We start from the raw sequence: 13,981 nt of genomic DNA, 5'->3' as shown, positions 1-13,981 counted from the left end.
GCTGACTATGCATTGTCTTCTTTATGTCTCAATTAATTATTTTCAGTTAGTTCTACTCAAACTCTTGACGAGAGCACTCGGCTCCCGAAATTCTTTAATTCGGTATTTTCTGTAGTTGTAGTGTTAATAAAGTTTCAATTTTTAAAAACTCAGTCGTGTCGTCCAATCACTTAACTTAGGACTTAGCTAAATCCCGAGCTCGGAAACCGGCCCCTAGTACCTTGAAGAAAAATAAAATTAATTTTATTTTAAAAATGTTTAATTTTTTAAAATATTTCAAGTTTTTAATAAAAGGGTTTTTAATAAAATTGTTATTTTAATAATTTAATTGTACGGTAGGCCTAATAGAATATTAAGGTAGGTAAGAGAAGATTCATTCTTGAGTGTAGGCTACTTTAACAATTATTTCAATGCACAAAAATTCACCAATTTCTATTACATTAATTGTAGATATGAGCCACATGGTAGCTAATAGGTCATTTGTATGAAAGAAAAGCCTATAAGATGAAATAAGATTTATTCAACCTGCAAATGTTAATAACTATTATTATTCTAAAATATATACAATAAGAATCGATATTCTTTTCGTCTAATGAATGAAACAAAACAAATCAAAAATTTATCATTATATTTGTTTTAAATAAGCTACTCAATAAAGAACCTTTTCATTGCATTATTCTCATTTATAAGATTCCCGATCCATTACAAAATATAAAATGTCTGCAACTCTACCAAATATTAATACAGATTCGATAAAAATTATAACTGACCGGTCAAAAATTGGTTTTAATGGTTCTTCTTCTTGAGCAGTCTCCAAAAATTTGTTCTTAACTTGTTGAATGTCATCAGTCAACACTCCCAACAATACAAGAGCAGATCCAAAGTGAATCACGTATTTTGGAAACACCCTGTAGTTTTCATACAGTATTAAACGATCTAATGCACTTGCTATGACAATTACAATTCCAATCCGCGAAATTTCATATCCAAAACTATTGAAAATGAAATGATTGTTTTCTAAAGGAATAATAGTTCCAGTAACAAAGCAAACAGTTACAACGATTATTGTAAAAAACAACGTTTTAACTAAGATTTCATTACTATATTTACTATAATACAGACTTGGAAGAGCATAGAAAATAAGTGAACCTATAATTAAATTTATTTTTGAGATAAAAGATCGTTCCTGCAGGGTACCAATATCAGGTCGAAGTTTGAACATACTATAAATTGTTATTAGAAAAGTCGTTCTTGGGTATGCCTGCACGCATTCTGGTATTTTTGTCAACTTAATGAGATACATTGAAACAACTGAGGAAAGTGCGCCCAACTTAAAAAAACAAACAGTTTTTGCAAAATTTTTAAATCCATTTCCAGTGGGATCAACTCGCGACCGAAATCCAACATATTTCACTGCAAGACCGCCTGCCAATACTCCAGCTGAAATCCACATCCAACCGCTCTGCAATTGTAACATTATCCTGATCAAATATTATTAAAAAATTTAACATTTGAATTAATACTGATTTCTATTGAACAAACCAGAAAATAAGAGCACTCAACAGGCATTTCAATTAAATGTACATGTGGTTCCATTACAAAGAACAATTAAAAAAAAAAGAGCTTGAACTGAAATTTACAAAATTATTGTGGAATGATAAGCATATGACTATAATAATAATTTGGAAAATTTATGAGTACGTTATTATTTCTTCATCTTCTTATACATGATTTCTAAGATTAAAAGACATTTATTTTAACTCATTTATTTTATTGATTAAACAACTGATTGAAAAGTTTTGTTTTATGTTGATGTGCTCATTAACCTTAATAACACACAAAATTGACACTAGTTTGATCCTCACACACACTACTTCAGAAAAATGACATCCCAATAAAATCATACAGTTTTCTTCATCATGACAACTTACTCCGACATAAAAACAAGACTTTTCTATGACAGAGATAAGACAGCAAAGCAGCGCTTGAGGCGAAAACGTAGCAGTGGTCGACTAAAACAATATAACTCAGAGCAGGACTTGCGAAGTTGGGGCACTGACCAGGATGACAGGCGGCGCCACATTCTCGATGGCATGAGTGGCCTGGTAATCTATTCAATATAGCCTACAAATATATTTCACCAACAAGAAAAGCTTTTATTTAGATTAAATAAATAGTCAATTTTGGTTTTACAAGAAATTTACATTTTTTTCAATTCAATTTTGAAGCAGATTTATTTTTTCATTCAATGATAGTAGGCTTTTATTTAGCACTTTCCATTCTTTGAGTATTACATTAAAGTATTTAAAATCAGTTTATTTTTAAATTCAAAATAAAGAAAAGATAAACTAAGATAAACAGAAATAAACTAAGATATAAATCAATATATAGAAATAATTTAAACATCTTATAGTACAAAATAGTATAAAAATGAGTTAAAGACAATTGAGATAATTGAAGATAATTTGTAAAAACTTTAATAATGTCCAATAAAAAATTATATTGTGCAGAAAGTAAATTTATATTTTTGTAAAAACTCAGCGCAATTAAACCTCTAGAAACAGATTGTAGTCTATACCAAAATACACATTCCACATTGCTATAATTTAACTTATACTAAATAAAATATTAAATACTTATTTAAGGGGTTTTTGTATGAGTAATCACTATTTTAACTCTTATTATGTGAGTGATAGGTCTATACCATGAAGGTGTTGAATATATAAGTGCCATCGAAAAAGTATATCCAATAATTGTTTTCTATATTCTTTATTAATCAGCAAAAAAAATGATGTTATCTTAGGCTTTTTGTGTTTTTTATGTATTTTGTTCGAAATCAAAGAAGGGACTTTGCTCACATGTACACGTACTTATTTTCTAAGCAAGGAGTATTTTCATTCGTATATGGTACTGTGATTTAGTAGCTTATCACACATTTCATTTTTAAAATTATTTCTCAACTAATTCAAGCACCGTTATTTGAAAGTTGGCAATTCTCTTTGTGATAAGGGAATATAGGTGAACCGAGTCATGAGAGTAGTTTTTGGTTTGTGACAAAAAAATAAATATTGATTTTGAGTATCGTAGAAAGTTTTAAGAGTATGGATTTACCACCATAGGCTAATTGTAAACCCCTATTTCTGGGCATTCACATTTTTGAATAAAATACAAATTTGAAACTGCAAAAAATGTACCGGTATCAATAACAATTTTTCTTTTTCATTCTTGAGTTGTAAGTTTTTTTAGTTAGTTATTCATTTCCTATTTGTATTTTATAATATAAATATAACTTTATTTCTTACAGAAAACATTATGGGGAAATTACGTACCTTTCGAAACGTTATTTGCTCAGTTGAGATTGGTAAGTGTCTTGTCAAGAGACAAATTCATAATTGACTTAATTTTAAAAATCCAGAATAATGCATGAATCTTTAATTAATATACCATGTTTTATATTGGATTTTATTGAAATGAATTATTATGTTTTTCCATGAGGGGGTTTCGTCTATTATTTCAAGAGGAAGTAAAAGTAGAATACAAAAAATGTAATTTAGAAAAAAACACTTAGCACCCTAAATACACCAGCAAAGGCACTTGAAAATATTTTGAGCCTGTTATCCCATTATGTAATTATTGTAAGCCTTATAAACGTGAGTACTCATTTTTTTCTCAATAAAAGCCACGATCTTACATATCGTACTTATCAACTTGAATACTTGGCTCCTTAGACTTCATTACACAACAATAACTAGTAGTGTTTAAAAATACTTACGACAATTTTAGTCATCCAGAATAAGTTTTAATACAAATATTGAAATGCTCAAATAATGCATGGAATAAAAAGTTTATTGGAATAATGTGAATGAGAAGTATATTTTTACTAAAAGGGAATTTTTGGTTGTTTTAGATGTCAACTGGGCAGCATCCTATTCCAAGTACATCAACAGAGCCCTCTGCTAAAAGAGCTGGCGAACCTTCTACCACACCCTCGACATCCCAGAAGCCTGTACTTGGTAAGGATCCTTTCTCCAAATATGACTATTCGCAAGTGGCTGGCCGCGGCTTACCCCAATCCGGTGGTGCTGGTGCAATTCCAATTGCAGCTTTCAAAGCCAAGGAATTGGAAGCACAAAAGGTGAGAAGCACCAGACTTACAATCAATAACTCATAATGTATTTTGTACAAACTATTATCATAGTTTACTGATAATAAATAATAATTATTATTAATAATTATTAATAATAATTATCATTATTATTATTATATAATTGTTATAATTATTGCGGGTTATTGAAACAATTATTTTTCTGAATTAATTATTATTTTTATTGCAGAATTATTATTGGTATATAAGTAATAATAAGATCGAAAATTGTATTCATGTTGGAGACCTTACTTTTTCAAACCACAATAATTAATAGCTTTGCAATTTTGATTCAGAAAACAATGTTAATAGCGGATAGGCTATGCTGTTGGAATGTGATAGGCGAGATTCAGAAATTATATTTACTATTTCATTTCATACTTGATCTTCATCCTAGAAATGTTTTGATGTGTTGAATTAAACACATGCAATGTATTTTTTAATAACCAACTCATTTTCAATTCTATTTTATTGACTTTTGCAGGAAGATTTGAGTGACCTTGTGAAGGCTATGAACAAAGATGCGAATGATTTGAAACGAGACAGCGCATCAGTCAAATCTGAAAACGAAAATTTAAGGGAATCAGTAAATCTATTGGAAGATCAAATCAAACAGCTAGAAGATCAAATTAAAGAGGGTCAGGTGTGTTGAATTTCATCATTAGTCAAAAATAATTCATTTTTTTGTCGGGCAAAAAAGGCAATTAAGGTTATCAAGTGACATTACTCAAGGATGTACAGAAGTGAGAAATACAAGATATTTCAATTCGACGAGAGATAAATAGTAATGGTTGAAATTAATGAATTGAACAGCAAGTTATTTGAATAATCTTACATTCATTGTAATTGTGCAGACCCTATACTGTACTGATAATTATTATCATGATGCATTCTATGTAGGATTCTGTAGCTTGCTTACAAGTATTGGTTTATATTAAAGTTTTCTTTGTTTTAGGAAGCGAAAGAAGCGAAAGATAATTTGGAAAATGAGTTAAAAAAGGGAAAGGAGGATGCCAAAGAACTAGAAGAAGAACTAGAGAATGAAAGGAGATTGAGCCAGGTAAATAATATGAAATAATATTAAGCCAGATGTAAAATTATGTGAACAATTATGCACATTTCTGATAAATTTAAGTAGTGGGCCTCAAAAGTAAAATACCTGACACAGCATGAAATTAACAAACTGAGATGCTGAAAAAAATGTCAGCTACATTTCATGTAGATTTGGATGCTAAGGTAAATTACCGATTGTACAGAACTAATCATGAGTACCACGCTCAGCTTTAAACGACTTTTAATAATAGTTTGTAATTAATGGTAACTTACCCTATCCGATTGCTCAGGCATGTACAAGATCCTTGGAAGACTAACACATTGAGAATCATTAAAAATTAATAATATTTTCTATGTTGATATTGATAAAGCATCTTTCTTCCATTATTGTTAATTAGTAGCTAGCTTCAATTTTCTTCATCATCCATAAATAGACACAAAGGCTTGTTTAGAACTTGTATCATTGACCACACAATGATGGAAACAAAATACATTAGGCTACTGTATTTATTGGTACATTATTGGTTAATATATAATTATTACTAATATTGGACTGTAGTAAACATTTGAAAAGGGTCAATTCTGGGAATAAGTATGTTGTGACTTTTCAAGTGTAATAATTGTACATTACTATATAAATAAGAGAAATAAATAATATTTAATGTTTATTCAGGAGTTGGAGGATGAGAAAAATCAAGCCAAAGAAGAAGCTGAAGCTCTTGCCCAGCAGTTGGAAGATGAACGACGAAAATCAGCCGTCATTCAGGAGCAACTCCAAAATGAGTTGGAAAGAGAAAAACGAAAGTCGAGTATAGCAAAGGATGCTGCCGAAAGACTCAAAGATGAATTGGTTTGTTGGTTTTTACCTCATTGGAAAATGATAAAAATGGCAAATTGGCTATAAGAAAAATGTTTCTTTGTGAAAGGACTCGTTCAATTCTATACACGACATCTAGTATTCTTATGATAGGGGAGAACCTATACATACAGAAGACACATCGTTTTATACTGGTCTGAAGTAGCAAATGCAATTGGTGGATCAACTGAAAATATAACAAGAACTTTATATGTTTCCTAAGTGAATTTTTTTATCAATTAAGAAGGCCTACACAATAAATTACTCACTCCACAACCATAGAAGTAAAATTACCCAACTTACCCTGCTTTACCCAACTTACCCAAGAGTATACTTCCTCGTCGATAACGATACCAAAAACCAAAAAATGGATATTTTCAAATCATCTCTTGTTAGTTAAAAAAGGAGGCCTACATTGAAAAACTTCTTTCATTCAAAAGTCTATGAGAATATAGTATTTCATTGTTAGCTTGCAAACTTCAATTGTAGGTTTTTTTGTGATTAGTCTTGAAAACCCCCACCCAAAAAAAAGTTGCATTCATTGAATTATATGGTACCCGTAGTTACACCCTGGGTCCTATGATGTACTCAATGTCATGTGCTGGTTTTATTTGGAGTAAATAGAATATCTAGAGGTACCTATCCTTCCTACATTTAACGCATACTTGTGACTGAAGTCACAAACCAGGCCATAATTGAAAAATTATGTCTCATATTTCCAGCCTCAAAGTTTTTTATTGTACATTGGTTGATGATTGGATTTTGAATGATCAATTTGAAGCTCAGTTTTTGCAGGCCGGACACAGCAATGTATTCCGTATAACATAATGCATACCCAACCATGAAAAAAGCATAAGCTATAGTAGCTTAGCTACTAGTAGTAAGCTAGTAGTAAAGATGTAGGTACATTCTTTCTCTATATCCACATCCACACCAGCAGCGAAAATATTAAGCTATGCATCAATCTCGATTTTATTCCCCCTTCAAAGGAGAAACTAGTTAAATTATACTAATTGTTTTATAGTTTTGCTATGTTTTGTGATAAGAACATAATGAAGCTATATAAAATCATACATAATATTAACAGGAATTTTCGTAATTTGTTAAATGATTTGTGGTAAATGACATCATGAAACTAAATTAATCTATCCGTCTACAGGAGGAAGAGAAAAGTCTTGGTAGATCAGGCTCTTTGAAGTCGGAAGAGCCGCCAAAGTCGGAAAAATCAGTTTCGTTGAGAACAGAGCAGCCGCCATATTATGAGGACGAGCGAAGGGCATCAAAAGAACTCAATGACAGGCTCCAGAGGGATCTGCAAGATGAAAGGAGACGCTCTGATGCTACCAGAGATAGAGTAAGGGAGCTTGAAAAACAACTCGAAGACGCTGCTAGGAAAGATGCCGATGATGCACTCGAGGTGAGAATAAACATATTTAAAAAATCAAATAAATAATTGAAATATTTCTTCCTATTATTAAAGTCCCCCAATGATTTATTGTTTTTCACTTACTGCTATACAGTTGAGAATCTTCTAAAAATCATTCAATCAAATTATTCTTATTTCTGATCACTTGAACACTCGAGTACTTACATAGTGATAATATTTTTGGGCGTAGAAGCATGGCTAAAACCGATCTTTTAGAGTGCACTTGCATATAATAAAATAATAATGATAGCCTACTTTCCGAGTCTTATCATACCGGCGCCACTTGGAAATCTCGCCTCAAATTGGAATGTTCAATGCAGATATGGATACATTATGTTGTATTTCTATTTGAACATTTATCTCTAGTTGTATTTCTTCTTTTATTTGTACAGTAGTTGTATTTGAACAAAAATTCAACTTGTCGTTGATTTTCATTTAGCATTGCTTAAATTCTGTATGAACACTCAATCTCCTGACAATTTGTAATTGGAAGGAAAAAAATATATTCATTGATTTTTAACGTTTGATTGATTGATTCCCCTAGGATAAATCGGCATTGAGAAGATCATTGAAAATGGAGCAATGCCTGAGGAATGAAGTGAGCAGCTTGGAGAATGAAAACGATTGTTTGCGCAAAGAGATCGAGAGACTTAGAATGGTTGAGTGCGAACTGACTGATTGTGAGATTGAGAAACAGGACCTACTTTGCGAGGTGGAATCACTTAAATGCTGTCTTGAAAGGCAGGAATATGAACATCAGAAAATGTCTTGTCTTATCAAGGAGCAACAGGTGATCCTTATAATTTTAAAAGCATTTTTTAATTAGGTAAAAAACTATTTTCAAGCTTTCACTCACTCTGATAATACTTGAACGTTTCAGAATTTATCAAACTCTTCATCTTCTTTATCTGCCCCGTTGTGCCTCACAGCGTCGGGGTAGCGTCAGACCACCGCCTCCAGTTGTTCCGACCACGGCCAGCCAGCGCATTCGCCCTACAGTCTTTCCTCCCTCCTCTCCCAATCTTCTTATGTGCTCTTCATACGAGTACCAGGGACGTCCTCTCTTCCTCCTACCACCCACAACCATATTCGCATATTTTTTTACTTATCAAACACAATACATAAAATTATTATGATTGAGAAGAATGGTGAAATATATATTTAAAAAAAGTAGAATCTATATATATATATATATATATATATATATAATATATATATATATAATAATGAATGTCTGTTTGTGTGTTTGTTTTTTAGTTAGTTTGTTTGTTCCCTATAGACTTAAAAACTACTTGACAGAACGGCATGAAACTTTGGGAATATGCTGTGTGAATATTGGGGATGGGTTTTGACCAGACATTTTAATAGGGTTTTCGAATTGCCGGCCGAGCGGGTACCGAAGATCGGAAAGATGATCATGATTCAAGATCATGTTATGATCTTAGCATCTAAAGTTACCAGCTGTAATAAACAGGTCACCCGTGCTTAATACGGTAGTTTGGAGTTGAAATGTAATTGATTGGTACCAGCTGCAGATAATGGTTCTTTGGAAGACCTATACAAAAAAATTATTATCAGTCCCCTATCATTGAGAAACTGGAAAATGTTGGAAAAAAATTATTAACCTCGTGAAAGAGAGTTGTTCATATTGCATCCATAAATTATCAAAGACCTTGAAGAGATATAGACCCACAATGCCTATGCCTTCCCAATGATAGCTCTTACTTGAAATTGAAGGCCGCCATTGGGGTATTTTAGCACAATATATTAGCCTATATCTATATATTTGTAATGTTATAGATTACAAAGGCATTGGTATGTAATAATCTTATAGGTTACCCCATCAATGGCCGATTTCAATTCCAAGTACGACACTAGTGTTGCATGTGAGTCTATGCATCTTTAAGGCCTTTGTTAATTACTACAGAATGACAGAATATTTTATATTTTTTTTTGAATTTAGCTAAGCTGATATTCATCCTGAAATGGAAGATGGAAAGAATATGGAATTCTGTGTGATTCATCGTATATTTCCTGGACCATCTATTGACAATCAACAACTATGAACGCATTTAATTCTTCTTTGAAACACTGATTTAACCTATCTATTTTTTTTTTAATTCAACACTTTACTGATAGATATTACTACCAATTGACTGAGTGAAATTATATAAAGAAATATGTTTTCGGAATAATAAATGCTGCATGACTAAGCACATAGGAAGTCCATATTGAGATGTAAATGAAAGCATTGTGAGATAAATTTCATGATATTACCACCAAATAAAGTCAAGTGTGACATGAGATACATTGACTTTTTGGCGGTACGAAGTTCGCCGGGCCAGCTAGTATTTAATAAAGATATGAATTCAAAAGATGTAGTATCTCATTTAAAGGAGATACCTTGTCTAATAGACATAGTTTTGTATTAGACAACATTGTATTGAAGCTTAGACATAGAATTATAATTAAAATTAGAAACTTGTCATTTTCATACCTTACTTGTTGGTGGGATTTAAAAAAAATATCACCAAGATAGGAGAATTGTCTCTGATTTTAACAATTGATTGATCAAATTAAATATTTACCAAGTAAAATTGAAGTTAATCAATTGGAACTATTAGATAGATTTTCATTCACTTCAGTTTTAGATTTTCTCATTTGGTCTATGTTGTCTAGTGCTATTCTCTTGATTATCCCGCAGATTAATATTATCAACTATTATTTTTATGTATTCCAGGACCTCATTTTCAACTTACAAGACGTGGTGACAAGTAACAAATCCAATGAAAATCTCCAAAGTGAGTCTTGGGCTAGCTGTAACGAAAGTTTGGTGGAATATCAATGTCAAATAGAAGATCTCAACTCCACAGGTAACTTGGAACATTTAATTACTTTTCTCGTGAATTAAATGTATAATAAATCGAGGAGATCCAAGTATAATAAATCGTAATAGCAAAAAATCCATTATAGAACTTTTTAAATGTAGAGATTCAAGAATAATAAATCATAATTGAAAATAACCAATTGTATAGAATATTAATATCAAGATAAAATAGTAGTTTTTCGCAGTTGCAAAAGTCAGATTGAACTCAATAACATTTTGAATTCTGTTAAAATTGGAATAATGGTTTTTGACAGTTGCAAAGCAGAAGAGTCTGATATCGAGCCAAGGCGAGTGTCTGCAGAGGCAGCATAACTACATCACACAGCTGGAGCAGGTCCGCTGCAAGCTGCAGAGTCAGATCGAAGTCTACAAGAATGAAATCAAGGAGGCTAAATGTGAAGTGGACTTACTGTGTACAAAACGGAAACAATTGCAACAAGAGTTGGACTTCCTCACCAAAAAGCTTGAGAGTTATCTGTGAGTTCTCACCAATCAATTCAATCAAGTATTATTTTGTACAATCACATATTATACTTAAACCTAATTTTGTAAGGGTACAAACATCTTAACCGATTAAGACATATTTTAGCTACTAACCAGGATAGCTGTTTTTCTGTAGATTGCAGTACGGTAATTTTAATTTCTTTAAATTAAAAACTAGCTCTAAAATCAAGACGTTTTTTTTAAATTATATATTTTTTAATTCTACGTGATTACTATGATGGACTAATTCAACATAATGCACGGTAATACAATGTAGAGAGTGGTCAAAATGCCACTCAAATGATAACGCTTTCGATCACTGTGTATTTGCATAATTAATTAGAATAACTTAAAAAAACAAATTATAATCTTACTTTAAAAACATATTTCATTTGCAAAATCAATTGAAAATTCAATTTCAAATGAGTTTCCTGTTGAAAAAAATCCTGTAATAGCTGACCCAATATGCCTACATTCTAGGATCAACATTCTCCCCATAGCGCACCTTTCTGTGGCAGTCTTGTGACTGGGTAACTTAGACACTACTGTATGATTTCTCAAAGGATTCCTGTAGGTTTTATGGCTTTCCTGTCTTATAGAATTTCTACAATCGTATTAACTCTTGAGACACTCTTGATAAATTAATGTAATATATACTGTTTGCATAAAATTGGGTACAAATAATAAAAGTTACTACAGTAATTCAGCAATATAAAACTCAGGTAGCGAGAAATTTCTCTTGCCATTTTTCCAAACATAAATACTTTAATAAAATAATTGCTTTCAAGTAATATTTCATTTTTTGTTGACAGAGAGAGAATTCAGGGACTTGAAAAGTCGCAGCTGCTGAACAGCAAGCCATGTCGGCAATCATCGCCGATGAGGAGTGAGAGGAGCGACAGGGGATCTATGTCGACCTATTCCACTTACAGTCGGGATGTCTGTGGTGGAGGTTCCACTTCAAAGTGCTATCCCTCTCCCTCGATGCAGCCTGAACTGGACATGTCTGCAGGAAGGTCGACGGCCAACAGACAGTCAACCTGCAGAAGTCGGTCGTGCCAATCATCGTCCAAAAAACAGTTTGGGTTTAGATAGCGCGATAATGGTGAGTTATAACATAGAGTAAAGATACCTTTTAATAATCATTCGTCTTGTAGTAATACAAGACAATGTAGATCATGCTAGATCATACCTTGATAATTCGTCTCTGGCTATACTTGTTGAATTCTAACTCCATTTAGACATGTTTGCACACTTTTGGGATGAATGGGCTGGAGATGGATGGAGTCCATTACACAGCACAGCCACAACATACAACTAATACAGCTACAATATAGTATATCTAATATTAATTTCATATCTGTTGTTGAAATCTATCTCAATCACGTCGAGTTCTCATAATAAAATTAATTACTACTGTAGATAAGTAGGCTTATTTTCAAAAGTCGACGTTAAAATTAATGTTTTGTTTCTCATCACTATTACTAGTAGTTCTGTGAACAGTAGACCTCACGCAGTATTCTCATCCACAAGTACCTGATTAAAACTATAGACCTTATGAAAATACAGCAATACACTGGCTTCTCCACACATCTGTGTAATCACTTGTCAGCTGATTTATGATGAATAATTCTATAGTCTGATTTTTACTCTAATATTGGCGTATGAAGGAGGCTCCTTTTTCCTTTTATATTATCCTTGAAATGCAAAATTTCCAAAAACCTTGTATATACGTCGACGCGCAATTAAAAAAGGAACATACCTGTCAAATTTCATGAAAATCTATAACCGCGTTTCGCCCTAAATGCGCAACAAATAAACATATAAACATTTAAACATTAAGAGAAATGCCAAACCGTCGACTTGAATCTTAGACCTCACTTCGCTCGGTCAACTAACTACTATAAGTATTTTTTATTAAAATTTAAAAAAATATTAAGACCATGCAGTCAATAATTTTATTTGGCTGACATGCAATCCTCTTGTGATTATATTGTATCTAAGCAAATTGAATTCAGATTGATTTTCAATCAACCTCAACACTTAATTTATTGGATAGCTGATTTGAGCATTAAGGGTTGTTGTGTGAATTAGATCACTGTTTCATTACCTCGCAACCTATTTTATTATTACTGTTGATCTTATAAATCTTATAGATCTAATGCCTTGATAAAAGAATTTAATAAATTATACTACTGTAGCCATGAAATTTATGTTGTATGTTTCTCTTTTCAGGTAAGTAAATTCTATCGGCGAGCAATATTAATCCGAAGACATGAACAGTTTATAACTCAGACCAGTCTTGATGAATTCATTTGGAAGCCTTAGCAAGAATTTTATACTACATTATTTGGTATCATGAGTAAAAAAGAACATATTTTTAAATGCTTCCAATCAAAATATCTTGAGGAAAATTTTTCGAAATTGGATACTTTACATTAGAAGATTTAACAGATATTTAGAATTGATTCATGGAAGGTATCTTTGAGAAGAAAATTCTAACATTCTACCAAGTCGCAAATAGTTTTGTGTAAATGAGGTGAACACTGAAGATCTATTCGAACTTTACTGAAGTGAGTCGTTTGTAAATTTGGAATTAAAATCTCAGCCAATAGCTCGTTTTTTAGTTTTATTGCTAAGAATAATTAGTTTTCAGGATGGTAAATGATACTGAATTACTATATCATTGATTCAAGTAATGATAATGGCAAAAATCATTACCCAGAGAACTTTCATCATTAAAAAAATTGTCTGGTCCGATAATATTACCATTAGTTTCGTACTCTACTAGCCAATCGCAACAGATCTGTGACTTGATTGATTAAATCTAAGGGTATTACATTGGATGCGTGATGCAATTGCAAGGCAGATCATGCATGAGTCGAAAAACAAAATCTGGAAACAGCCATTGAAACACGTTGCAACTTGCATGTAGCTGCTCACACTGAACGCAACCAGCAACAATTGCACGCGTTCAGTGTGAGTGTTCCTATAGCTCTTTCCAGATTTTTTCTCATCTGGGCGCTTGGTCATGCATGCATAACCGAGAGTGCACTTTCACATATTTGTGTGACTTTGTCTTGTGATTTTTGGGCTAGGTGACAATAAAAATGGTATTTATTTAATTATTTA

The 13,981-nt window shown here is 32.1% G+C and overlaps 1 protein-coding gene and 1 long non-coding RNA gene across 2 annotated transcripts; one reads left to right on the top strand and one right to left on the bottom strand.

Moving 5' to 3' along the window:
• Window positions 1–614: 614 nt before the first annotated feature.
• Window positions 615–8,578, bottom strand: LOC120350424. Its single transcript, XR_005570761.1, has 2 exons — window positions 8,336–8,578; window positions 615–4,704 (listed from the first exon to the last, which is right to left on the bottom strand). It is a non-coding gene; the product is annotated as an uncharacterized LOC120350424 (long non-coding RNA).
• Window positions 1,378–13,793, top strand: LOC111050370 (cingulin-like protein 1). Its single transcript, XM_039423764.1, has 12 exons — window positions 1,378–2,105; window positions 3,305–3,361; window positions 3,908–4,135; window positions 4,629–4,787; window positions 5,100–5,204; window positions 5,871–6,047; window positions 7,213–7,470; window positions 8,024–8,269; window positions 10,220–10,352; window positions 10,621–10,843; window positions 11,662–11,954; window positions 13,085–13,793. Exons 1-11 carry the CDS (start codon window positions 1,920–1,922, stop codon window positions 11,942–11,944), a joined length of 2,055 nt encoding a protein of 684 aa, XP_039279698.1. The 5' UTR covers window positions 1,378–1,919; the 3' UTR covers window positions 11,945–11,954; window positions 13,085–13,793.
• Window positions 13,794–13,981: the final 188 nt, after the last annotated feature.

The sequence above is a fragment of the Nilaparvata lugens genome, chromosome 3, assembly GCF_014356525.2.
Source record: "Nilaparvata lugens isolate BPH chromosome 3, ASM1435652v1, whole genome shotgun sequence".
NCBI classification, from domain to species: domain Eukaryota; kingdom Metazoa; phylum Arthropoda; class Insecta; order Hemiptera; family Delphacidae; genus Nilaparvata; species Nilaparvata lugens.
The sequence above is the reverse complement of the archived record's forward strand: the minus strand, read 5'-3'. Positions and strand labels throughout refer to the sequence as shown.

What these genes read in the sequence shown, in the direction of transcription:
- LOC111050370 (XM_039423764.1), top strand. Translation starts at nt 1,920, where the DNA reads ATGACAACTTACTCCGACATAAAAACAAGACTTTTCTATGACAGAGAT. An exon ending in TCGATGGCATGAGTGGCCTG is followed by an intron (nt 2,106 to 3,304) that starts GTAATCTATTCA and finishes TATTTCTTACAG; the next exon opens with AAAACATTATGGGGAAATTA. An exon ending in GTCTTATCAAGGAGCAACAG is followed by an intron (nt 8,270 to 10,219) that starts GTGATCCTTATA and finishes TATGTATTCCAG; the next exon opens with GACCTCATTTTCAACTTACA.